Here is a 27,149-nt window from a genome sequence, read left to right as displayed (position 1 = left end):
AAAAATAAACTAATTTTTTTGGCTGTACGTTCTTGATAAGTGCCATTTATTTGATGGTAGTGCTAACATATTATTGACAAATAATTTTCTTAAAAAGTAGTTTAAATAGATTAATGTTATCAATTAATTATTAGGAAGACTTTTCCAGTGCCTGGAGTGCTACAGTAGTCACCAGTATCTGATGTGATTCTGACTGCAGAACAAGGAAATAAGAGCAATTCAATGAATTATTTCTTATATGAAAATTGATATTTCTTGTGTAAATGTTGTAATTTAAAAAGTAAACTTTAAATTTTAACTTTATTATTTAGTCTCTTAACTGGTTACATGTTTTCTAATACATTGTTGGATAAATTTACTTAAGTTCTGTGGGTTAAATGCATAACTAAACTGAGTCCTATCTTGTTCAGAAATTGCTGACCCTTTTTCGTTTTGGAGCTAAATGAATGAGTGAACTTCACTCTGAATAGAGTGGGAATATAGCCTGCAGTAATTAAAATGAATGTAACTGGCATTTGAAGGCAGAGTACTTAAGCTAAGAGAATGGAGAGAGAGTGGTTGTGAACTTCAGGATAAAAGAGCGTTAAGTGACAGAATTCTTTCTTACAGCCTTTGTTAGCTAGGGGGGTTTTGTTGTTTGTTTTTCCGTCCTGTCTTATCTTAGAGGTTATAGTATACCCACTGAGCAGCAATGTATGTTACAAGACATTGCCACTTAAACGTTTTTCCATCTGTGTGGAATTTGTCCTGGTACATGTATTTGAAAAGCGAACCTGGCTTTCATGACACGAATACGAACAGGTCACTCACTCTTCGTGAACAGATTATTAACTGAGGTATAGGCATTTTTAACAACATCTGTGACAGCTTTTGTTTCCTTCTATAGGTAATAGAGTTTGATGATGGATCTGGATCAGTTCTCAGAATACAACCACTGCGCACACCACGAGATGAAGCTATTTATGAATGTGTGGCTTCCAACAGTGTTGGTGAAATAAGTGTGTCCACGAGACTCACTGTTTTGCGTGGTAAGTTCTTTCTAAACATAACTAATTTAATTCATAGAGTTGAAAATGCTGTGTTGTTGTAAAAGAGATGTTTCTCTCCAGGAAAGTTAAGTACAGTTCTTTTCAAATGGGCATCATTATAGTCCTGATGCTGTTAAATGCAACGTTTTTCACATAATACTTGAATATTGTGTTTATGATTTTTGACCATAAAATGTTAATGTGAGTATGCGGGGTATGACAGATTGGAGTGAAGAAAAGAAGTAAGAAATAAGTGAAACAGGAGTCCCATGCACAACAGGTATTTTATCAATTACTAATTGAAAAAACTATGCTTTATGAATGCGTTAGATTTACATTTTAGTGCTGCCCTGGGTAGCTTAGCTTTGTGTGATCAGCATTTACACAGAAATTTGCCCATTTAACAGTGATGTTGAAAAGTTGCATAAATGTTTTTTTTAGATGAGGTTAAGCTGCTGCCAGATTTTCCCCCCAAGGTACAACACATAAAAAAAGGGAGGTCTTCTTCCATTTCAAATATACGTTAACTGAATTGTATTCTTACTTCGGCAAGAAGTTTTTGAAGACAGTAAAGGAAAAAATCCATTTTTTTCTACTATCCTTCAGGGATGAGGATATGAATGTACTGCCAAGTCTATTGTCTAGATAATACTCAGAGGAGTAAATAGTAGTAGTCAAATGACCTGAATGTTTTATTCTGTCACCTGGAGATGAATAGAAACTGAATTTGGAGACACATCATGAAATATTACACTCTTCAGTTTGCAGGGTTGCTTTTATGAAGATTACTGCCTTGTGATATTACATGGCATTATTTGCTTTGCAGAATTAACTGCTAGGGTCCTGTTTGTAGGAATTGAAGATGATTAGTCAGCTTTAAAGAATTTAGGAAAAAATTTGTAAAATGTATTTTTCTTTTTTTTTTTTTCTTATCCTTATATCCCAATAAATGTAGGGTGACAAGGAGGTTTCTTTTATTTTTCTCTGAAGTTGGATTTTTATTCAAAAAAAGAAAAATAAAAGATTTATTTCTATATTTTTATTAACAGTCCTGGGATTACTGTTGGAGACAACTAACAATACTATGTACATATTATCTAATTGATTTCTGGTAAGGTATATGTGGCTCTGCTGCATATTTCTTACTCAAATAGCTCAGTGTTTCTTCAAACACTAGCATCAGATCCTGTTTTAAAAGTCATGCATAATGATATGCATATGCAAATTCCTGATGAACAAAAAGTGTACGTTATTATTTATGAAGTTAAAATTTAAATAAATTTAAATTTTAAATTTTAATTAAAAATTAATTGTCTAATTAAAATATGAAATACTATGTGTTGTTTCCAGCCATAATGTGTGTGGCTTTTGCAACTGCTGCAATATACTTCAGCCCCACGAATAGATTTATGGATTTTATCTGAAACTGGGAACATATGAGAACTCATGAGCGTACTGGGACTGTAGATTTAGATAAAAGGGTAACATCAGAGAAAACAAGGACCAATCAGAGTAACAGGGCATTTTAAGGAAATTTTGGCAATGCTAAAATTTTGAAGTGCTATAATGACTTGCTATGTTGCTTTTCAAGACAAAGGATAGTTCAGTGCTAGGGGTATTAGCCTGGAAGATAAGTAATTCTATTATAAGCTTTTGTTTTGCAAAGTTACACAAATCTTCATTTTGTACAGTCTGCAATAGTAGCCTTGTGGAAAACACTCCATCTGATTATGCCTTTGTGGGAAAGAGTGCCTCTGTGCCTCACACAGCTGCTGTAGGAATAAATATATATCATAGTTGTGAGTAGGAATTAACAGACATAATCAAATGCAAAACAGAGTGGAGTGAGTTGGATCTGTGGTCCACTTAGGCTTTACTCATCCCTGAGGCATGTGTGTGAAACTGGATTGCAGAATATACACACATAACTTCCATATTCCAAGTTCTTCAGATCTTTCTGTAATGGTCCTGTCACAGACCCAACTTGACATTTGTGCCTCTTGCAAGAGGGCACCCTGGGGAGGAAGTCAGAATTTACCCACAATTCAACCTACAAGTATTGCAACCCTAATATGGGACATTGGTGAAATTAGGATGTTCCCAGGAGTTAACTATATACCTATATTCATTTTTGTTTATTTGTCTCACTAAATCCAGTTTAGCCGCTACAAATCATTTGCACAGCACAGAACAACATTGTTGCCAATATATTCATATTTTTAGAGCAAACTTCTCTTTTTCTATCTGTGGCAGTATAGAGTAACATTAGTTCTAGAGGTTTTTACCCTGTTCCGTTAGGTTGTTACACTATCTGTAGTACTTGAGTCTCTAAGAACTATGAATATAAACAAAGTCTTTAGCTTCTGGGTGTTGAAACTTCACAATGTGAAAAAGAAAAAGGGCAGAAAAGGCAGCTACAGATGATAACATTTCAAGGCCTCAGCAGAGACAAAGTATTGAGACTGTTTTCTGTTACCAGAGTAAATCAGGAAATGTTCTAGGCTAAACTTTTACTTGACAGGCTGAATATTGTGACAGTCTGAACCAAGAGTGAATGTCTGATATAAATGGAAACTGCTTTTTTGATTTTCTGTATATAAAGGAGGCAGCTGCTTTCCAGGACATATTCACCCACATGAAAATGCTGAACTTGCAGGGAAACAAGTCTTGTAAGGAGAAGTCTGGAAGACTCCTTCCAGACAAGAGGAGTCAATGCTATTTATTTTTGAGCTTTTTCTTTTGAAAATTTGTTTTGAGACCCATATGAGTAGAACAGTACTTCGATTCTTTAATTTAAAATTATCAGTGTTCAATAGGCAAGAAAAGACAATAAAATGTAGGATCTTCCCATACTCCCCAGATACCGGAGACAGAATAGCTTTCCTTTCATTGTCCATTCACTTCATGTTAAAGCCACCTAACTCTGTTTTTTAGTCTTGCAAATGATGGATAAAAGACATTTTTCATGGCTATAGAACAAGGATTCTGGTGTCATATGCAAGTATATGAATTGTTCAGGAAGGTGGAGATGAGGTGCCTCCTTCTAGCAGAGAAATCAGCAACAGTTCCATGCTGTTAATTTTAAGGTATCCTGCTTTTAATTTTTAAGTTATTTTTTGATTATTATTCCTTGATAAAGTTCTGTGAAGACAATAAAGACCTCAAGAAACTCAGCTTCATCTGTCTGCTGAGAAGGTATATGATTACAGCAGAGTGCAGCTTTTAAGCAAGGATGGAGAAGGTCCAGTAGAGCAGCATTCTACCATCTCTGCTGTTTGGTTTGTTTTCTTTGCTGTCTGGGAAGTAAGAGCACTTAAGCAGAAGGCAGTTTGTTTTCTCAACCCACAATTTTCTCTATTATTGCTGATAATACTGTGCATTATAAAAATATTGATATATAGCATCTTTGTAGCACAGGCACTCTATAAGGATGGAAGAATTAAAGTAAAATTTCTATGGGAAGTGCCTAGGGCAGTTATTCCTTTTTATGCTTTTTAGAAACTGATTGATTTAATATCAAACAGTCATTGCTGCATAAAACAAAAAGTGAAATACTTACTGAACAGTGTTTCCCTGTCCATTGTTGCACACAGAGATTGAGATTGAGATAATTGAGCTTTTTATTAGACTCTCAGAAGTGCAGAACATTTCCACACTGTTTAAAAAACAAAACAAAAACCCAACCAAAAAACCGAGATGATGAATCCAAGATGCTACATTTTTGGTTTCTGCTGCTAGCAATAGATTCAATGATAATAGAAGTGCCTTTCTGTATTTTCACTGTACCCAGTAGTACTGAAATGAGAAGAAACTACTTTGAAGTAATCTGTCATCTGGGACAGCTATCTTTGTGGGCATGGAAATTAGACAAATGGAGTGGCACGGCTATAATGTTGGAAAATGTGCTGTGGGATGTCTCTCATTTCTAGACGAATGAGAAGAAGGACTGTACATATTCTGGGTATTAGCTGCACGGTAGGAGAAATTTGCAGTGCTCCAGCTGGAGCTGTATAAACGATGTATACCAGTGTTTATCTGACTTAACTGTTTGCTGTATAGTCACAGTGATTATTGCCAGGGGGCTGCTAGTAGAACAGGCTTTTGAAAGTGGAATGGATAGAAAAAAGGAAAGCAAGAAAATACCTGTGCGAGAACTTCATACACTGGAAAGACATTTATCTATCTCAAACATATATTGCATCGGAAGACTTTTGAAGAGCTGAAGGAGTATCTTTCCTTCAAACTTTCTGAACTTTCAGTGATCATGCTATATGTAGCACCTTGTGACCAGAATTAGCATGTTCATTACAGTCCTATTTTTATTATGCCTCTTTCCAAAGAGGAACACTGTTGTTCCTGCTGTGAAAATGGTACTTTGCAGTTTATGTTGTAAAGTCTCTCCTGGGGAGCTGTGCAAGGAAGATTAAGGAAGAGAACACAGCTGCTTGACAGTCACACAAAAGGATTTTGTGAAATAGGAGAGGTAGACAGTAGAACTTAAGCTTAAAAAAACCCTTATAGGCAGTTATAGAATGGCATGCAGATTTCTTGAAATGGCTTACAAAGTAGTAAATCATTAGAAATATTTAGCTGTAATACTAGAAACTATGTTGAAATATTTTCTGTGGGTATGTGAATATATGTTGGGCAAATAAAAGATTTGCCTTCCGTGCAGTATAATTTGAAATACCTAATGAATTATTGATCTGTATAAAGATGGGGTGGTGGCTTTTAACCACTAGCCAGAACAGGATATGAAAGAATAATTTTGTGAAATGCATGGTCCATTTCCCATGCCTGACTTCTAAGTTACTGTGTGTTTTAAGTTTCTTTATAGTGCAGGCATATACATTGTAACTAACGTTAATGGTTTAGAAAATAATGCAACTTCTAAATTCTGTAACAATCACTAAACATATAAGGGTCTATTACTGTAAAGATATGATGCAGACTATTGTGTTCAACTTCTAGGTTTATACACTTGATCTTACTGATTTCAGTTACCTGTTGTTGACTTTTGTGTAGTTCTTTAAAAAGCTATGTTTTTAGTCATTTAAAATGTATTAAAATGATGTAGTAACTGCTATAAGTATTGTAAGAAGTTTCTGGCAAGTGCTTCACCTCATGTTTTTTATAGTTAATACTTTTTTATATTTCCACTCATGTCCCTAGATGCAAATTTTATCAAATATATTTTTCTCCTCAATCAGTGAATATTTTGGTTACACTTTTTTTCATAGTTTTAAAAGTCCATATTTTCCCTTATCTTGCACATCATTTTATTATAAAGAATGTACTACAGTCATTATAAATGTAAAGCTATACACTAGAAACCTTCTTCCAGAAAGTAGAAAAGTCACTTTAAATGAATGAATGAAACAGCAATCCCAAATTTCTTGATTGTCAATGTAAATTTCTGTAGTCAAGACTTCAGAAATTTGTTACTTTGGAAAATCAAGAGTAGGCTGCTTAACTTATAAGACCTTTTATGGTGTCTTAAGAAGTTATCGATAGTCATCAGATTTTTTGGGGAAATCTGCCCTAACTTTCTTCTTCACAAACAATTTTTTTTACTCATGAAGTTTTTTTCAACTCTGTGTTGTCCTACATATTCTTTAAACGTGATTGATTGGTTGGTTGTATTTGCTTAATGAACATACATGGAGAAAATTTTCCTGCTGTCAACTAGTAAGACCAGCTACCATTATGTCTTTGTAAAGATTTATTTTTCTTCCTTCTATTCCTCACTGAATTTTGTATGTCACTGAACTTCATCCAGCCAAGTTTCTGTTTTACATACGATGCTATAAAAATACCCAGTTCAGATTCACATGTTTGTACATGTGCATAAGATCAATTTCAGTTTTTGAAATATTAGCAGTAGTAGAAAATTATTTATGCCTGACATTTATAGGGCAGTGTGAATGGTCCTAAGAGATAAACATTGGCTTGAAATCAGTAAGTTGGCTAAGCATATGAGTTCTTATATATCTATGAAAGAAAAGAAACTTGTGCTAGTTCATAGATAGATGTCTGACAGTTGTGATCTAAGAAGAGGAACTGAAATAACATTAGACAAAAACAGAGCAGTTCTATTTAGCTTGAAAGAATTCTTCACTGGCCAGTTTTGGCTAAGAATTTACACCTGTTAAATACTTTCAGACAACAGCTCAATGACTAATTTTAGCATGATCCCCATTTGGGTATTCCCATTCTAGTATCTAATGACTGCATATAGTGTTATAGGCATTTTTGATAACAAGAGTCAGTATATGCTGCCCACTTGGAAAATGCAAACTAAGCCATCCTGAGCAGACCAATTTTAAAACACACTGTTTTTATACTTTTTTCCCACTCATTGATACCTATGATGATTCAGTCCTTTTTCACAGACGGTCATTCCCAAATCATCAGAAATCTGTCAGAAACTAGTGACAAGAACAATGAAAAAGGAATTAGTAGGGGGAGGAGGAATGTTTCTTCTGCCAGTCTGTCCTTGCAGAACCAGTATCAAATGATGCCAGCACAGAATTAAAATGAAATTTCCTAATTCTGAAGAGCCATGACCTGCTATATACAATAGGTTACCATTTTGATCTGGTTCCTCAAAGACTGACCTAGATACAAGCAGCACACAGATACCAATTACGAATAATCTCTACAAGAAAAGGCAGAGCATTAACTGTGTGTACAATGGCTAGCTGTTCTGAATAAGGATAGGTTTTTTTACATTTCTGTGCTGTAATTTTGATGTTTTGCTGTGCTATGTGTCTATGTACGTACATATAAATCTGACTTTTTCCAGTTTCTGCCTGGATGGAGAGTAATTAAATGTCAATAAAACTGTCATTCAGATTTGCATTGTGTTATTTTTTTATCTGTTTGTAAAATGGTGGGCCATTTGTCTCATTTAATTGATAGAAAAAATAAGTACAAAATAGTTTTTCTTACACCAAGAATTTTTGGAATGCAATCACTTTTCCTGGGGTTAATTGTTATACATGCGTTTAAGGCACTTGGCCTTCTATAGAGTGCTGTCGGTTCAGTATCGGGGTTTAACATATGCAAGCTTTCATTGTTGAGTCATTGTCTCAATTGAATCCAATGCCTTAATGAAAGCCAATGCAATTAATCTAATGCCATGTTTCCTGTTATTGTAATCTGTGGCCTCAGTTCTGCATGCAATTATCTGTATTATATCTGTGTGTCCACTCACTTAACAAACTCTTATGATGTTAAGTAGCAATGTAATTGTCATTACTGCACAATATCAAAGTAAAATTAACAGCAGAATTCTAGGGATTTTTTTCATGTCAATATTTCATATTGATTAAAAAAAAGTAGTGCAATTCTAGAGATTATCTGTTTGAGGGGATGATAACGATGATTAGTTGCTCAACCCCTGACAATGTCAGCATATCTGTAAAGAATCCAGTGGTATAAGCAGCTTGATAGTTTCAATTTAATTGTTATGACAGCAAATATTCATATGAGATGCCTAATATTGCATAAAAAAACAAGGCAATTATTAGAAAAAGACATTCATGTAGTAGGTCTGTCTTCAGCTTTCCAGGCTAGTGGTTTCTGCGAATGCTTATGTCTTATCAAGTGCACCACTAGGATGGCAGAAATGTTTGCTGAAATGTAGGATGTTTGACACTAGTGTACTGAAGTGACAGTGAAATTAAATCCATTTTAATGTAATAAATGATAGTCTTCAAATGCAGAGAAAACCTAGTAAGAATGCTTTTTCACATATATCTGAAAAAGTAATTCAGAAACTAAAGAAATTTATGTAATACTTCAGCTTGCTTAGCCTGGCAATAGGTCATAAAATAGTATTTATTACTGTGATTGTAAAGTTTTCAAAGGCTTGACACGGGAAGCAAAAACTAAAAAGAACACATGCAAAAGTATTTAAAATATTTTTCGTGAGCATATAATCATTAAAAGGAACCTGAAATTCAATGGAACTTGCCAAAGCAAAAATATTTTCATTATTAGAACTAGTAATAAAACAATTCTGAAGCAATGACTTTTAATTGATGCAACATAGCAAAGGAGGTTTCATTGCATTAATGTGGTAGGAGGTTGAAAGAACTGTGATTTAAGTGGCTCTGTGGGGAGGGAGAAACTTTTATGAATACTCTAAGGCTTAGGCAGGATATAAAATCCTGTTATGATATATAACACTTAAGGTATTTCAGTGCTTGCTGTAAATGACGTGAAGTTCTGCAGCTGACTTACTGCTGTTCCGTTTATCTTTGTAACAAAGATGCATTAATAAAGTTAGCACTCACTAGTTCAGTAGCAAATGGAATTTGTCTTCACTTACAAATGGATAAATCATGTGCAAAATTGTGATTTAATTCCACCATGATTTAAATTATTCCATTAAAATGATTTCCTGTAAAACTGCTACAAAGAATCTACTGTGATGTAAAATGTTAGATAGTAATAGCATTTTAGCACTTTTGTTTATATTGAATGCATCTTGTGACGTAGTGTTGGTGCATGCTTAATATGACAGCAGCAAAAACAGAATAATGAGGTAATTTTTCGAGTGGAAGCATTTCAGTAAGTTTTTCAGTCAAATACAGTCAAAAAGCACTGATTAGAGACAGGTGTTTCATTAGGACCATCAATGCACCTGAATCTTGGCTAATGACACTGTGATCTTTCATTGCTTTGGCATATTTCAGGAGGTATTGCCTTACCAGTACATATCTGAATTATTGTTATCATCTGAATTTTTGTTATTATTGTTACAGCAGGACATGTCTCAATCATCTACCAAAGGTATTGGGAGTCTAGGGAGGTCCCTGCTGACTAGAAGCTAGCCGCTCTTATTCCAGTTTACAAGAAGGGCATGAGGGAAGACCCAGGAAACTACAGACCTATTAATCTAACCTCAGTTCCTGGAAAAGTTATGGAGAAGACCATACTGCATACTACTGAAAGGCATTTCAAGAACAATGCAATCATCAGGCACAGTCAGCATGGTTCACAAAGGGAATGTCCTGTTTAACTAATTTGATATCCTTCTATGATAAGGTCATTGGCCTATGAATGAAGTGAAGGCGGTGGATGTAGTTTTCCAGGATTTTAATAAGGCTTTTGATACTGTTCCTCATAGTATCCTTCTGGAGAAGTTGTCCCAACTGTGAGATGAGCAGGCACCTGATGTGCTGGGTGAAGAACTGGCTGAGGGCAGGGCTCAAAGGGTTATAGTGAATGGGGCTGCATCTAGCTGGCGACCAGTCACCAGCAGTGTTCCTCGGGTCTCAAATCTAGCACAAGTCCTGTTCAATATATTTATCAATGATCTGGATGCAGGGGTTGAATGCACCATTAGCAAGTTTGCTGAAGATATCAAAGTGGGAGGTCCTGTTGAGTCTCTTGAGGGACAAGAGGCCTTGCAGATGGATCTAGGTAGATTGGAGCTTTGGGTAGTGATTAATGGGATGAAATTTAACAAGTCCAAATGCTGGATTCTGCATGTGGGACAGTGTAATGCCAGGCAGAAGTCTAAACTGGGAGAGGAGTGGCCATAGAGTGGCTGGAGAGGTAGGTGCTGATCTCTTCTCCCTGGGATCCAGTGATAGGACGTGTGGGAATGGTTCAAAGATGCCAGAGGGGAGGTTCTGGCTGGACATTAGGAAACTATTCTTTACTGAGAGGGTGGAACAGGCTTCCTGGAGAGGTGGTCAATGCCCCAAGCCTGTCAGTGTTTAAGAGGCATTTCAACAATGCTCTTAATAATTTGCTTTAAGTTTAGGTCAGCCCTGAAGTGGTCAAGCAGTTTAATCATTGTAGGTCCCTTCCAACTGAAATTATTCTATTCTATTCTATTCTATTCTATTCTATTCTATTCTATTCTATTCTATTCTATTCTATTCTATTCTATTCTATTCTATTCTATTCTGAGTAGTTTAAAAAGATCACTTAAAAGAGAATGCTAAACATGTTAGCTTCACAATTCCCTTAATTTTCAGTCAATGTAAGTTTTTTATCTGAACATGAAATAGTCTTGTTCTTTATGTGCTCATTCATATTCCCTGCCTTTCAAACAGAAATTTGTCCTGGAACAGTAGTTATATTTTTGTATCCCATCTAACTTGGCTAAGAACTGTTTGTCATTACTGTGAATATCCGTGTAAAGAAATCCATTTTTTATGATCACTGCTGTGAATGGCAGTTATAAAGTAAATTTTCTATTTAATAATTTGAAATTCAAGGCTTCTAACTTAGTACCAAGCTCAAAAACTCGTCTTAGCTCCCACATACTCCATTGTTTCAGCTGTTGCACTGCCATGTTTTCACTAGGTCTGTAATTTATTTTCATAAAATATATCATCTTGTCTTAAATGGCATTATCAGCCCAGCTCCTAAGATAAACAAATCTGTATAGACAACCTCTATCTTAATGTTCACACAGAGATTTATTTTGGTTTTGGCTGTATAGATAAGGAAGAAGACTATCTGGGGAATCCTCTTCATTATACCTGCAGCAAAATGACTTTCAAGGAAAGCGAATTGAGAGTCTGAAAAGTTGCCAGGGATTTTTTTGCAAAAAGCTACTGTCACTTGGAACTTGATTTATAGCAAGAAGATGAAGCCAAGTGCAGAAAAGCCATTAGTAAGCCCAGAAGCAGTCATTTGTTGTTCTGGCATGTTTCATATAGCAGACACAGGATGGAATTGAGAGTATGTTGAAGTCAGTGAGAAAATGGTCTTCTTTGACTGATCTAAAGTCCAGCTAACTTAGAGTTTGGACATTAGTTTCAAAATGTCAAAACCACAAACAATAAGCAGAAAAAAGTCTCAGGCTGTACCATTCACATTTTTTAAACCTGGAAACCTAAATTTAGGCTTACTGGTAGTTCTTCTGATGGGTACCAAGCACTTTATGTTACTTAGATACTTCAAAATTCTGGTGGGTTTTTTTTGTTTTTTTTTTTTGCTTAAGTCCTGAAACAGAGGAGGATAAGTCTTAATGTGATATGTTTGAGGGGGTTGGGGGATAGGGGATTGTGTTGTTGTTTAATGAGTTGACTAAACTCAGGTGACAGTGTAAGTAGATATTCTTAAAAGGTGGCCTAGTATTTCTGTGTTCTGAACTTAAAGTTTGGTTGCAGCAAGATCCTCCAGAAACAGCCCTTTGGAGTTCAAGAATCTATGTGTTTTTAGCCTTGCTGGCTGATAAGTAGTGATAACTTATTTAAAATAAATTTTATGTACTCTTGAAACTTCTACGTTCTTAAAAGATAGGAAGCCATGCATGTGGTTTTTATCACAGAGAGTTTCTTTCTGAGTGAGTCAAATAAATAAGGTGATGTTCCACATATTTATTGCTAGTGTCATTTCTTCATTTACAAAAATGGATTTTATTGCATCAGAAAAGGAAAATGGGTGCTATAGGACATCAGTTGGTAGAAGTTGTTTTAAGATTGGATTTTTAGGTTAAAAATACAAAGGTAGAGTCAAGAACCTCATGGACAGATTTATTGTAGATTAGATTTCATAATTAGAGGGAAGAAAAGAAGGAAAGGGAGGGTCTGAACATAACTAAGGATAGTTTAGCTTTCATCTTCAACTGTTAATGTAGATTGTTTTAGGGTCTGATACCTGAAACGTGTCTAATTCTGCTTTGCAGGTAAGTCATGATGAGTGGTCCAGGTTTTTTTTAGGTGAACTGGGGGAAAGGAGAAAAATATAGACGAGACCATAATAAATTCTGCTTTCAGTAGATCTATAATAAGTAATTTAATTTAATTCTGCTTATAAGAGAGAGGGGGGAAAAAAACACTCTCCCAGTAGCATAGTCATTTCCTGGTCCTCAGAAAATGTAGATGTGTACCTTTGAAATCATGAGCTAAGTTTAAAAATAATTGAATTGTTTTAATGATTAAAAATGGGGATTTAAGGGTTTTGATGTTGTAGGACTTCAGTTTTCTATTTTTTTTCTCTTCATTGACAAAAATTAGAAAGCTTCAAAAGAGTGACAGTCAAATCTTTAGCATTGATAACACACCCGTAGTCAAGTGGAAGTTTTCATATTCTGAAATGACCCCAGAACAGTATTTAAAAGTTACAGATTAGTCATTTGGGTTATGGTAGAATTAGTTTTTCTTTTCAGTAAATGTTATTAGGACTTTTTTTCCCCCTATTTTCTTAGTATCTCAATCATGATGATTACTCTCATGACTTACTGTCTGCTTAAAATAAACAGTGAAATGATCACATTTCATTAAAGAAAGGGGAATGATGAATCTATTAGGAAACCTATTGAATCTGATGTACACATCATGAAGTTTTGGATACAGTCATTAAATTTAGCTTAGAGCATTATGTGGCAGTAGTGATAAAACTCAGAGCCAACTAAAGTGGTGCAAAGTTTTTGGTACTGTTTTGAGTGATCACGTCTTAATTTTGTGTTCAAGAAAGTTGATAATTGCTTTAATTTTTTTTCTGTCTATATCAAAGTTTGTTAGGAAAAATCTGATACCTGGAACAAGGAGCTGAGGGTTATCTACTAAAGGGACAGTTCATTTCATTATTTGCTCTTACCAAAAATTAGTAGAAGTTTAGCTGGTCTCAGTTTTGGCTTGATGGCTTTTGATACTTACTTTATTCAAATGGATCTGCCAATTACGCTATGACAATTGCAGTTGTTATCCAAGGCTCCTCACCATGAGACATTTCTATAGTGTAAGGACATTTCAGTTAGGTGAAAAACAATTTAAAATTTTGATAATTTCAACATTTCTAAACATTTAAAATGTAGAGGAAAGGAGGACATTACTGAAAATGCTAAGGTACATGGTTATTATTTCACAGGCAGATATTTCTTTCCAACTGTTCTTACCTCTATATGCTTTGCTTGCTTTCTCCCAGACAATACTTTGTTTTTCCTTTAGAATTGGCTAGTTCTCTTGTCTTAGACCATGTAGCCACTCTTTATGGACAGATTATTAAAATAGTGCAGCAAGCACCATCTTCCTCCTATGAAAAACTGAGTCTCATCTCTTCTGTCTGCTCTTTCATCCACCTGTGTAGCGGTGAGAAGTTCCTTTCATTCATTTTCAAAGCAAATGTTTATTAAAGCAAGGGGAGAAGGCCACATTTTTTCTTGCTCAAGTTTTTATTTCTGATGGACTTTCAAGAAAAATAAGATTAATTTTACTAAGGGATGCCGTGAGTTCTTCCTCAGTTCATCATCCCTGCAAAAACCATTGATGGTAACATGTCTACTTGCTGTGTTTTAAACAAGGGATCAAACCATAATCTGCAATTCTTTATTTTCATCTTCACCACCAATCTATTGACAGGATTGCTAGCAAGATATTCCACATGCCTTTTATTAGGCAAGAAGTTAACAAGAAAAAGTCCTGGCAATGCATTTCTTCAGGTACCTTCCCTAGATTTCACAAGGCATGTCTAGCCCAGCCATTTGGGGTTTGCTCTTAAAAGTGAATGTTGGAAAGGTTGCAATTTAGCTTTTATCCTGGAGACAAGATAAATGGTTAGGTCAGTGGTCAATGACTTACTGGTTCTCAAGAAAAGAATAATAACTGGGATTCTGGTGTTTCTTGTATGGATCCTGACCATGTGTGAAGGCACAACTCCCAACAGAACAGCAACATTCCTTGCATTGGGTGACACTTTTTTTTTTTTTTTTTTTAATCCCTAGACTTACCAACACTTTGGTTCCCAAGTGACCCTCTGTCTTCTTGATCCATTAGATTTCTTTGGATCATAAAAAGCTGCCTACACTTTCAAATTGCATTAGTCCTGATGCATAAGAGCCTTCCAGTAAGCACTATAAACAATTTTTACCCCAATTCTCTTAAGAAAACATGAATATTCAATATCATACTAAGATTTGGTTTTCCTTTCTTTGCATGTTGTGAAAGAACTTTCTGGTCTTTTGCATTCACCTCATATAATAGTGCCTATTCTGAGGCACTGTTAAACCATCATTTGAGAGGGACTTCATGTCCATGTATTTTATATTTTTAAATTTTAAAAGAAGTTCTCAAATATTTAAGTGTCTAAGTAGGTAGGTAGTCATATTTGGATGGAGATCACCAAATTTTATATATACCTGTTTTGTGTGCGCTTAAGGTGGATGGCTTTTGTATTTGTTGTGCCCTGTGAAATTAACTTTCTGAGTAAAGGAGAAAATTAAGAGTTGTTTTTCAGCAGAGATTACTGAAGAAGGGAAAATGAAGTAGTGAGTGAAGGCCAGAAAGTGGATTCTGTATTTTTAAAAAGCTTTTTGTTTTCTGTTGAAAGATGTCAGATCTCTTTTATGTGTTTCCTGTTGCACTTAAGGTGGTTTTTTTTGAAAACTTAGATGAGAGTAATAGCACAATATACAAAAAGTTGAAGACTGTTATTGTGTCTTACTTACATAGTACAGTATAATCTAACACAATACTCTATCAAAGCAGTGTGATAAGATTGAGAAAAATAAAATATCTCTCAAATGCAAAAGTTTTGGTAAACTAAAGGTAACAAACTGACTACGAGTTACAGAAGGGATGGCGGAAAGAGTAATCCTACCATCAGCTGGGATGTTAATGCATGTGGAGATTATGAGATTTACTACTCCTCAAAAAAATGAGTTCTTACGGAAGGAATAAGTTGAGAAATGTTTTGCTACTGTATCTATACCCATCTTTGGGGCCATAATTTATTCATCCCTAGCTCATCGAAATTGTTTGTTCCAACCACAGAAGTTCTTACCAATATGAATAGCTCTAGAAAATACTTAATTTTAATTATTTGGTGCATTTCCATCAGTTGGAGATACTGTATCATCATACTACAGACAAGTAGAACTATTATGGCTGAGGTCTGCAGCATGTACCCTATCTTACAGGAGTAAGTCCCTTACAGGGACAAGCTGCTTAAGTCCCTTGTTCCATCATACATTTATCTTTCCTAGAGATATAGCCTAAGTGCCCATAGGAAGACCCAGTTAATTTAGGGTTTGTGCAGTGTTATGACATGTGCTACTGTATTTAAGAACCAAGTATTAGAATACTGCATTTAGATAAAACTCTGAGTAACAGCAAACTTCTCCAATGTTTTCATTGCTTCACACCAGATCAGTAGTGATTTTGTTATCCTGCAAAATTAGTGGTGATATCTTAAGTTGCATATTGTATCCTGGCAACTTAGCCTGTACTAGCTCAAAACCAGTAAGCAATGTGAGCAGCATATTGCTTCTTTTTAATTTTCAGGAATGTTTTAGTACTTTGACAGAATGATCACAGTGAGTAGTGCATGAGACTTTTGGCTATTGCACATAATTTTATTAATTTTTTGGTGAGTTTTAATGAATAACTGCTGACTATTTTTCATTTAGGATGTAGTATGTCTTCATATTAGAGTAATTACAAGGAATTTTCTGATGAAAAGGCCATTTATTAAATAATTTAAGACCTACAGTAGAGATCCCTAGTGCTTTTTCATTTTAGCTTTTAGAGATGGGCCCAATTTTGTGAGTGGCAGCTGCTATAAGAGACGTGAAGAATCCTGAGAGTGGAATATAGGAGTGGATATCAGTGAATGGAATTTCATCCAAGTCCAGAATACTATACAGTAAGTTTATTTCATCTCAGGAAAATGATGCTAGACAATTTATTTTTGTTGCTCAAGAAATATATATAAAAACTCCACATTTATCCAGATAACATAAATTGCTGTTCCTATACATTAAATAAAATACCATTACTGAGGCAAATGAGAATAGTGAATGCTAGGCAAAAATATTTATTTTCTCTTTCTTTTTTTTTATTTCATATGGTCAAGATATGAATGCAGGCTGGGATGCTTCTTACCATCCTTTTTTTATGTTCAGTTTTTCTACATAAATTGTCAGCACATACTTTCAGGTTGTGGCAGAACCATATCAACAGAACCATATTTGAAGCACAATAGACACAAGAGATCACCAAACTGATTCTGGTTTAATTTGACCACGTATGAGAAATACAAAGACATCGACAGTGGAACTTTCTGTCTGTTTATTGTGACCATGATGTTGTCTTGTAAAATTAATCACATTTTAGGAAGGTGCTTTAGCTGGGGAGCTTGGCTATCAAACTTAACATTTCTTTTGATGACTTTGAGGAATCCCATAGACATATGTGGGCTTGAAGGCTTGGTGTTCAGGGCTAAAGAATAAAAAATTCATTTTGTGGATAGGCTCCAAAGAACCATACACCACCATAGTTTCTCTGAGACCCTTAAAATTTACTATACGTTAAAATTAACTGTGAAGAAAATCAATAAAAATGTCTCTAACTAAAGTAATGGCAGTAGATTCTTCATCTTGGACTTTTTGAGTCTAGCAGGAGGATCATAAGCCTTGTCAGAATTTTCCATGGCAATACTGAAATACAAACAAGGTGTTTGAAGTCTATGCAGTATTAAACACAGTTTAAAATGTTTTACTCTTCCCTGGGTACTAATTCAAACCATCTACTCTGCATACTACACATTCTATAGAATATGCTAAACAAATTTGCATATTGTTCTCCACCATGAGTCCCAAATATAAACTTTTTTACAGTTGTTATTGTGTTTTAAGGTATTCAGGTATCCAGAAATTCTGACAGCTTGTAATCTTTTTATCAGAATTACTTTATTATATCAGTCAATGAAGTATGTGTATAACTATTTGTTCCTATATGGATTTCTTATATACAAGGAAATAAAATCAGTAAATATTTTATATCTATAAATACAAACATGTCTTACGTATCTCGGGGAGAGAATCTCTTTGATTTTATGTGTTCTTCAACTGCTAAAACTGGTAAAAAGGCTATCTCTATCTGTAAAACTATCTTCTGAAATAAAGATGTGGTTTTGTGTGTCTGTGGAAGGGCAAACCATTCATTGTTGTCTTCTAGCTGTCTGTTAAGAAACTTCCAATATAATTAACTAGGTTTTGAGGTAATCTCTTAGAGCTTTTCTACTTACAGAATTTTATCACAAGGTTCTCTGATATTCCTACTTAATTTTAATCTTCCTGAGAAATGTTTATGCAAACATTGATGTTTAAATTTGAAATGGATTAAAAGCTTTGTCACGGGCACTGTGATGGGCAGTGTGATTGGATTTACCAATAATCATTGACTTTCCATCACAAGTACTGCTAGAGTACCACTGTTTTAACTTAAATGAGCATGCCTCTGACTCATTGAAGTGCCACACAGAAATAACAGTTGCTTTTCATAAAGTCAACCACAAAATGAAAACATAGCCTAAGGTTATTGTTATTGCTGTTTTAAAATTGCAGACCTTAGATTTAGTTGTTAAGACTTGATATTTGCATTTTGCTGTAATAAAAAGGATGGTTATTTGATGTCTTTTAAATGGCTGTGCTTCTCATTTCCATGAAATTTGGCAATATAAGCATGCATTTGTAAAGCAAAATGGGAACTGGAAAACCATCCATTGGAAATGGCATCACAAACACATGATTTCTTTTTTCGTTTATTTTATTGCCACTTATTTTGGCACTATTTTTTTTTTTTTTTTAATTCTGCCCATTCTCATTCCGTATGCATTTATTTCTGTCAAGGCAAGCATGTCATCAACTGAGTGGGTCAGTAAGCAGTTCTTTTTAAGAGGATTTTAATTCCTCCTATGAGTTAGTAAGTGTGAGATTAGATAGAAGTGATGTGTGTCAAACACCTGTGGGGGCTGACTGAATTTCATTTGCAAAGTGTATTCCAGGTCATTAGTACCTGAGCTTCCTCCTACTTTTAGCAATTCCAGATATTTATGAAATTTGCAGATGTAGGATTATAGAGCTCTAATAGAAAACCCAGAAAATAACAGAGCGTAGAATAGCTCCACCTTTCTGTTCTAGGGAATACACCAGAGTGTATTTTTTAAGACTACACAAATAAAACAGGTCTCTGAGCTTTGAATCACTGGATGCTGGGATAATACACTAAGGAAGGTTCATATTTGTCCTGTTACACTCTTATCTCTGCATCTGATCTTGGCCATCGACAGAAGATGTGTACTAACCTAAATGTCTTTTCAGTTCATATACAGTGACTGTTTTATATTCTTAACATATATCTGTGGAAAGAGCTTCATAAACTGTCTAACATGATCGTAAAATAGTTTCGATAGCAAGCGTCTGACATTTCTGCCTTTCTCTGTAATAAAATTTAAAAAAAAAAAAAAAAAAAAAAAAGTTAAATAAATGGCTCCGAGGACAAAAAAAACGCCCCCAAAGAAGTACAAAACAATCCCATTAAAATGAAGACCACTAGTTTAGTCCAATTGTTGATGGCACTTTTAGCCTACATAAATATTAACCTGTTAGGTAATAAACCATACCAAATAGACCTACATTAATGTCCCACTGTCATTGTTTTAATATCTGTTGAGGCACATTATTTCTTGAAGAAGTGGTTGACAGAATAGATTTTTTTAATGGTGCCCAGGAAAAAGAAGAATTTGACAATTTAACAAGTTATTTCCAGATATATTGCCAAAAGAAAACACATCTTCTTAACAGTATTATTTTTAACAATTTCGTGTTGGAATTCACACCCAGCTTGCTGAATGTAAAATTTGTGTTAGAACACAGTGTTCCTAAGTTAACAAAAATTTTCATTCATTGTATGTTTAGGGAACAGGATATTTGTGCTAATATTTCAGTAGATAACTTGTCAAGACACTTGAGTATATGGCTGTTTAAGGAAACCGATAACCAAATAAAGGCTAGGATATATGTAAAGAAAGGCAGCAGTATCTTGGGCTGTGTGGATAGAGACAGAGCCAGAAGATCAAGGCAGGAATTATTCCCCATGTGCTCAGGGCTTGTTAGACCACATCTGGTTACCGTTTACAGTTTGGGTCATCCCAATACAATAAAAATGTTTCATATGAAATTAAATACGTCAGTACATTTTAACATTTAATGCATTTTTTAAAAATTTTATGGTAAGCAGTACATATCAATGCCCAGTAATACAAGCATAGTTCTACATTTTATAACAGTTATTCTGAAAGTATGGACTAATGCATAAGAAGGCGCTAGGATATCAAGCAAGACAAAAGTGTTGCTGACTCAAGTTCAGTATTTTGTAAAGTTATAAAATCAGTATATTTGATAAGGATTTCCAAAGCCACAGTTTATGGTATGTCTGCCTGAGTTTACATAACATGTTAAACATGCAGAATAGAGAAAAACTATTTTGCACTTCTTTCACCTGTTTCTTTATGATTGTAAATATTCTCCTCATTTATTCAGTTTCTGTATGAAATGCAGAATAACAGATTGCTATCAATAGCCATGTAGAAAATAACTACGGTGAAAATCATCTTCGAATTGATAATTTTTAACTAAAACGTATACCGTGTTGTCCCTTACTTCCTTAGAGTAGGTCTGATACATTTTCAGAGTAATTAATAGAAACCAGAAATCTTGGTAGGCTTTTCTGGTTAACAACACAGCCTTAAGGGAGCTTGGGATTTGGGACAAACATCTTGGTAAACGTTTAGATACAGGTTTCTAGAATTATTTAGTGGATGAACATACCAACAACGTTTTTCCCCAGTGCATTAAAGGGAAAGTTTTAAAATTCTCATTAACATATCTTAAATTTTTAGTGGAAATTATTTTGACTTCTTGTAGATGAACCCCTAACTTTGTGCTTTTTATACAAAATAGCTGGTCATGTGACAATAACCTGATATTCTAAATTCCCTTTCCTTTTTCTATGCAGAATGCTTTTAATGTCCTAATCTCCTTTAAACTTCACTGATCAACATTTCTGCCTAGATTTTTCACATTCCCCACACTCAAAAAATTTCACTTATGCTTTGGATTTGGAGGACAACTGAACACCACGCAGCCACTCCCTCACTCCTTTCCCCTTGGGGGTGGGTAGGAGAAAATAAAGCAAAAAGCTCCAGCATTAAGACAAGGACAGGGAGGGATAACTTACCCATTTATGTTATGGGCAAAAGACAGGCTTGTTAGGGGATGAAAAAGAACATTCATTTAATTTGAAAACCATCACCACCAACACTTAATTTACCAAACAGAGTAGGACAGTGAGAAATACAACCAGATCTTAAAAACACCTCCCTCCCACCCATCCCTTCTTCCTGGGCCCAGCTTTGCTCCTGATTTTTCTACCTCCTCCCCTCCAGCGGTGCAAGGGGGGCAGGGGATGGGGATTCAATCAGTTCATCACCCATTGTTTCTGCCGCTCCTTTGTCCTCAGGGGAATGACTCTTCACCCTCTTCCCCTGCTCCAGTGTGGGGTCCCGCTCATGGGAGACAGTTCTCCACGAACTTTCTCTGACATGAGTCCTTCCCAGAGGCTGCAGCTCTTCACGAACTGCTCCAGCATGGGTCCCTCCCACAGGTTGCAGTCCTCCCAGCAACAGATTGCTCCAGTGTGGGCTTCCCTCAGAGTCCCGGCTTTCTTCGGGCACATCAATGTGCTCCAGTGTGGGGTCCTTCGCAGGCTGCAGGTCAGCATCTGCTCCACCAATGACCTATCACCATGGGCTGTGGGAGAGTGCTCTGTCACACCTTCTCCTCTTCCTCCTCCTCCCTTCTTCCACTCACCTTAGTGTTTGCATAGGTATCGACCTCACCACTCTCCTTCTCTCAAGTTCCGAATATGTTATCACAGAGGCACAGCCACCATCACTAATTGACTCAGCCTTGGCCAGGGGTGGGTCCAATCTGAAGCCGGGGGAGCTTTGAGAAGCTCCTCATAGGGGGCCACCACTGTAGCCCCCTCCCCAGCTACCAAAACCCCACTGCACAAACCTAAGGCAGCAATCAAGATTTATCTTTAGAAGTTTGAAGAATAGCATAAAGCAAGTATGCTCTATAGGCAGCTACACAGAAGGTGGTCACATTATATATAAGAAGTATCTGTTTACTGTGGAGTCTACTTAACTCTGAAATGTGCTCCGTCAACCTGACAGTCTTAATATTCTCCCATGAGACTTCATACAGTCCATAGACATTTGCAGAAAGTAAGTCCTTGGATTTGAACAGGACTGACTCTTCTGCAACATCACACGAACTGCTCTGGTCTCAATACTACTTCATACAGAAGTAATTTAAAAAAAAAAAAAAAAAAAAAAAAAAAAAGTAGAGCTAGGTGATAGATGCATATCTACCTACAGTTACAGGCTGACTGATTATCCTCCAATGTACTCTAGGAAGAAAAATGAATGGGATATTATTGGACAATATACAGAGCACTCGAACTCTGCATTTTCCTTTCTCATAAAACAGAATTACAATTCTTTTCTTCCAAGAAGTCTTTATGTACTTCAGTGTGAAGAAATATATGGATACAGTTCTTAGATACAACAATGATAGGCACTCAGAAATCCTTTGGACCAGCCTGTCTTCTGTTTTATTAATAAAGATGACATTCTGTGACTAGCAGCATGCATTTATTATTTAACAGTATTACTATTAGCCTCTGCCAGTCTTTATCTCTTTCTTTGTGTCCTTGCCCAGTCTATTCTTAGTACATGTTCTCAGTATTATTTAAAATAATCATAAAGAATTCTGCTCAGATTTCTGCTTGCTTTGACTTTGTTCCATCTGTCCAATTCCACTTTTACCACAATTTTAAAAACTGCATTATAGGTTTTGTTTTTTTATTACTCTACCTGGACCCTGTAATAACTATGCTCAAATGAAACAAGCACTTGGAAAAGTGTCCATCAGTCCAAGAAATATCCTTCCTGCCCAAGTCAATTTTATGATCTTGGTGTTCTCACAACACAATCCAAATTGTTCATCTTGTCCAAGAACTGGGAAATGGCAGCGTGCCATAACTTCAAGGGCTGATTAGTCGTTGCCAAGGCCTTAGACGCCAAAGGCTTAGATGCCAAGCTCTTCAAGGCTCTTGGAAGTCATCCAAGCTTGATTTTTTTCTGGAGTGTAACCGTTCCTTCTGGTAAACTGGTTGCTGTTCTGTTGTGATGACAACATTCTTGTGACACTGAATCCCCTGTTCTAAAAATGCATTTGGATACTTTCAGAGTATTAGCAGAAAGTTTAGTTTGCTAGTTTTTTGTCCCTTTTCTTCTGTTCCCTGTCTTCTTTTACACAGTCACTGCTGTCACATAACAAGAAAAATAAAACATACTAGCTTTCTGTTTTCTAGCAAGTAGCAGGCCTCTACCTGCCTACTGTATTTTGTCCAATTTCAGTTGTGCTGTCTGTTGTCTCTAATTTCAGAAACAAATACGGTAGGTAAATACAGAGAACTTGTGAGCTGGATATTTTTTACTATTTATTCATTTGCCCATCACTTTGCTCACATCTGTGCAGAGTAAACAACTGTTTTTAAAAGAATTTGCATTACTTTTTTCATAAAGTTTCTAAGTCTACAAGATGAGAGAATCTCTTTTGCAGTGATCTTTGAAGACAAATGTTATTCAAACTGCTATGAACAGAAAGCATAGTTTTGTGACATTTTAAAGCAGAGTTTCCAAGCTGATGTGGATGACCTAAGACCTGTCTTTCTATGTATTGTGGTCCCACTAAACTTTTGTATTGATTGAAACTGAGTAAAACTGAGCTAAAATTGTAGTTAAAATGGTAACCTAGTAGTCCAAAATTAAACTACATTCTATCCTCTGGGTCAAGAAGGTGGAAAATAAGACCAAGTCTAACCTTAGTGGTTTGAGCGATGCTGATCTTTCAATTTACCTTTAATATCTTTATTGTGCAGCATCAGTTTCTGGCACTGGTTCAGTGGAATATGCTAAAATAAGGTGTTAAGCCTTTGAGTCCTAAAATTATACTAATATTTTGGTAAATATTCATGATTGTTGAATTTTGTATTTCTGTCTCATCCTAGCTGACCATTTAAAGCTAACATAAAAGATTAATTTATTCTACTGTATAATTTTAATACACCTGTTCTGTGTAATTATTTTGAAATGTTTTATACATCATGGACCAGTAGGGAATTCTGAAATAATTCTGTTCTTGTCTCTCATTAGGGGCAGGGAACTTGCTCTGAAGCATATGGAGAAAGAAAAAAAAAATGTATATAGGGTAACAGCAGAACATGATTAAATAATTTAGAGATGATGAGGCTGAAGTACAGCCACATAAAACATCATGGAAAACAGCTAGCCATGAGAGTTATCAGTGAAACAAACACAGTTTTACATGTCTCTTGTTAGAAGCTAAGTGATGGTAGGTTTTGTGTTTTGTTTTTCTTTTATGAGAAACCTAAGCAAACATACAGACAGCAGTTAAGAATTGGTAATTATTACAGATAGAACTAGAAATGAAAGAAAGATTAAATTTCTAAGGGTAGTTCACAGTGATGTTGAAGTACTAATACAACTACTACTATTCTCTGATAACCTATATTTCTGAGCATGGAATGTAGAGTTTATAAAATGTTAATTAAATTATGCAATAGGAAAAATGGCCACTATATTTAGTAACGTAAAGAACAAAAATGGTTTTATTTGCATGGAGAAGATAATTTGTTTCAAACTAGTACATGAAGTGAGTCTCTTCCATTATATGTTGTCTGACTTTCCGCTTTATTGGAGCACTAGCAGGAGAAGTTCATTAAGCATAATACAGTTTTGAATGTTTGCTGAGGTTACAAGTCTGTCAGTTTGGGTGTTACCTTAGTCAGTGTTGTAGATTGTTAACTTCTTTATGAAAAATTCTTGGGCAAAGTCGGTGTCCTTGGCATGACAATAACACCTCAAAGAGGAGGAATGAATTTGTCTAAATTGAAAGGTGATGAAGAAAGAGGCAAGATGAAAAACAAGTGAGGACAGAATGCAGATTCTCAGCAAAAATTAATACAAATATCTTAAGTGAAAAGAAGACAAAACCAACATAGCTGCTGCAGAGATTCAATACATTAGGTCTGATTGCATTTGGCATAGAACATGTCTGTGATGAGTTTATCTAGCATCATGAATTTTCTGGAATGTGTATCCAGTTGATTATCAAACATATCATACAGGGGTTATTTCTAGAAATCTTCTAAGGAGGTATAGAGTATTGCTGAAACAGAAAATTTAACTGGCCTATTTCTTCTGAGTCTGACATGATCTATAAGTGAACAAGCACTCTTAGTACATAATCCTTATAGGTGACGTGGAGTGTTACTGCTGTTAGGGAGCTGGTTAGTGCTGTGAAACTATAGGAAGTGTATTTTCCACTTGATGTCAGTATATTACAGGTATCAAGTGTATATATCTCATACATATATCGAATATATGCTATAAGAATAAGATTTGGTAGATTTGTCATCCTAATAAATGTAAATTGTCAGACTTACTCCCAGCCTTTTGAGGCTTCTAATATCAGGGGAATTGGTGAAGTTCCATTCTTTTCCTAAATACACAGTTACATCATGCACATATAGAAAAAACAAGCATCTCAGTCTTCATAACCATCAACAGTTAAATCATTACTACATTGCCTTCTGAATTATAGAGCTCTGTTGCCAGGTCAGATAACCATATTCTAGCTATTTCATATGCATAAGTACTATGCATAAGTGCTAGTGTCTGTATTTCTTCCTGCCAGAGAGATGTCAGTATCCAGGAATGCAAATGAAGCACCTCCAAATACTTGTTTCCTTAAAAAAACCCAACCAAACAAAAAAACCCAAAACCAGCAACAAATGAGAAATATTTACTCTATATTTTTACTTTACTTTACCAACATAGTTCAGTTTTAAGACTGGGTGTAATTAGTGGAGCTTTTTGCCCTTAAAGGACTTTCTTTGTGTCTCAGTAACAGCTGTTTCACAACAGCAGTTGCAAAAACATGAGCAGTTTACAAATTAAGTGTTTCACGACTGCTTTGCAAAGAACCCCTTTCATATTATCTGTGAATCTTCCCAACATGAAGCTTTGAGGTTCAGATGACAGAATAAAACAAACAAGAAAAAATCAAAGGCTACTTTAGTGGCTTTGTGGTGCATTTTAAGATCTGATACTATGAAAGCCTCCATCTTACATTAAAAAAAAGCTCTGGAGTTTTTAGAACACTGGAAATGTGTTAGTGTTTCAGATACAAACACTGCTAACAATGTCTGCTTCTTTCTCCTTGTGTGGATAAAAGCTGACATGGGGCAATAGGAACAACATAGAGTGCTCCTTTTTGCAATTAGAGTGTGATTAGACAATTGAGGAGAGCAGCTGATGGCGTACACACTGAATATGCAGCTGATGTGTGGCATTTCATTTCAGACTTTGCCCTGATAAGTTTTTGACTAGCCTGTTGAGAAAGCAACACTGCCCAACCTTCATTTTGACTCTGAACTTAGTGAGTTGCCTGGTGATTATACGAGAAAGCCAGAGGGACCTAGATGAGAACTGGGATGAATAAAGTCACTGTGAGTCTTCTTCTGTTAAATAAGTTTGAGTCTATTAACAGCCATTTTCTTAGTGCTATGTCTTGGTCTTTTGCACATCTTAAACTACTACTCATCAGTCTAGGGCATAAACTTTCTTACATATCCTCAGTTCCCAAATGCAATATTGTTTTCTAAAGTAGGTGGGTGACCAGTTTAAAGGAAAAAATATATAGTACCTTCACAATGGTAGCTATCTGATTACTTAAATATTTAGATTTCAAAGTTATTTTAATGGTGAAGTTTGCCATGTAAATGTAAATGACAGGAAAATAATCCAGAATTAGCTTTGACTTCTTTTGTTCTGTTCCTGATGTCAATGTGTTTTCTAAAGTAAAGGTTTCAGAGATTAGCAGGCAGGATCACAGGGCAGAGATCATAAATGGCATAGCTATAATACTTGAATGTACATAATAAAGTTTAAAACATAATTGCTAAGTAACTTGAACACAACATCTTTAGGCTTACTAGAATGCATTTTAGAAGCAGCAGTGCTAAGGAAAACATAGTTCTGCAAAAACACTATAATTACTGGATGAAGGTATTTCTAAGCTTCCTCTGTTTATTTTTGTTCTTTGAAATATGGTAGTCCAGAGATTTACTGTATTGATTTTTCTTGCTGCACAGTGCTCTTTCCATGACAAGCAACTCTTTGTCACTCTCCAGATAAGGAAAGCTTCAATAAGGATGT

General features: G+C 35.4%; 1 protein-coding gene across 1 annotated transcript in view; it reads left to right on the top strand.

The window, feature by feature from the left end:
• Nucleotides 1-27,149, top strand: part of PTPRD (protein tyrosine phosphatase receptor type D) — a 385,966-nt gene that overhangs the window by 175,651 nt on the left and 183,166 nt on the right. The window contains exon 4 of the mRNA XM_074855344.1: nt 887-1,028. Within this exon, the coding sequence (XP_074711445.1) occupies nt 887-1,028 (142 nt within the window). The remainder of the gene's footprint in view (nt 1-886; nt 1,029-27,149) is intronic.

The sequence above is a fragment of the Strix uralensis genome, chromosome Z (assembly GCF_047716275.1).
Source record: "Strix uralensis isolate ZFMK-TIS-50842 chromosome Z, bStrUra1, whole genome shotgun sequence".
NCBI classification, from domain to species: Eukaryota; Metazoa; Chordata; class Aves; order Strigiformes; family Strigidae; genus Strix; species Strix uralensis.
The sequence above is the reverse complement of the archived record's forward strand: the minus strand, read 5'-3'. Positions and strand labels throughout refer to the sequence as shown.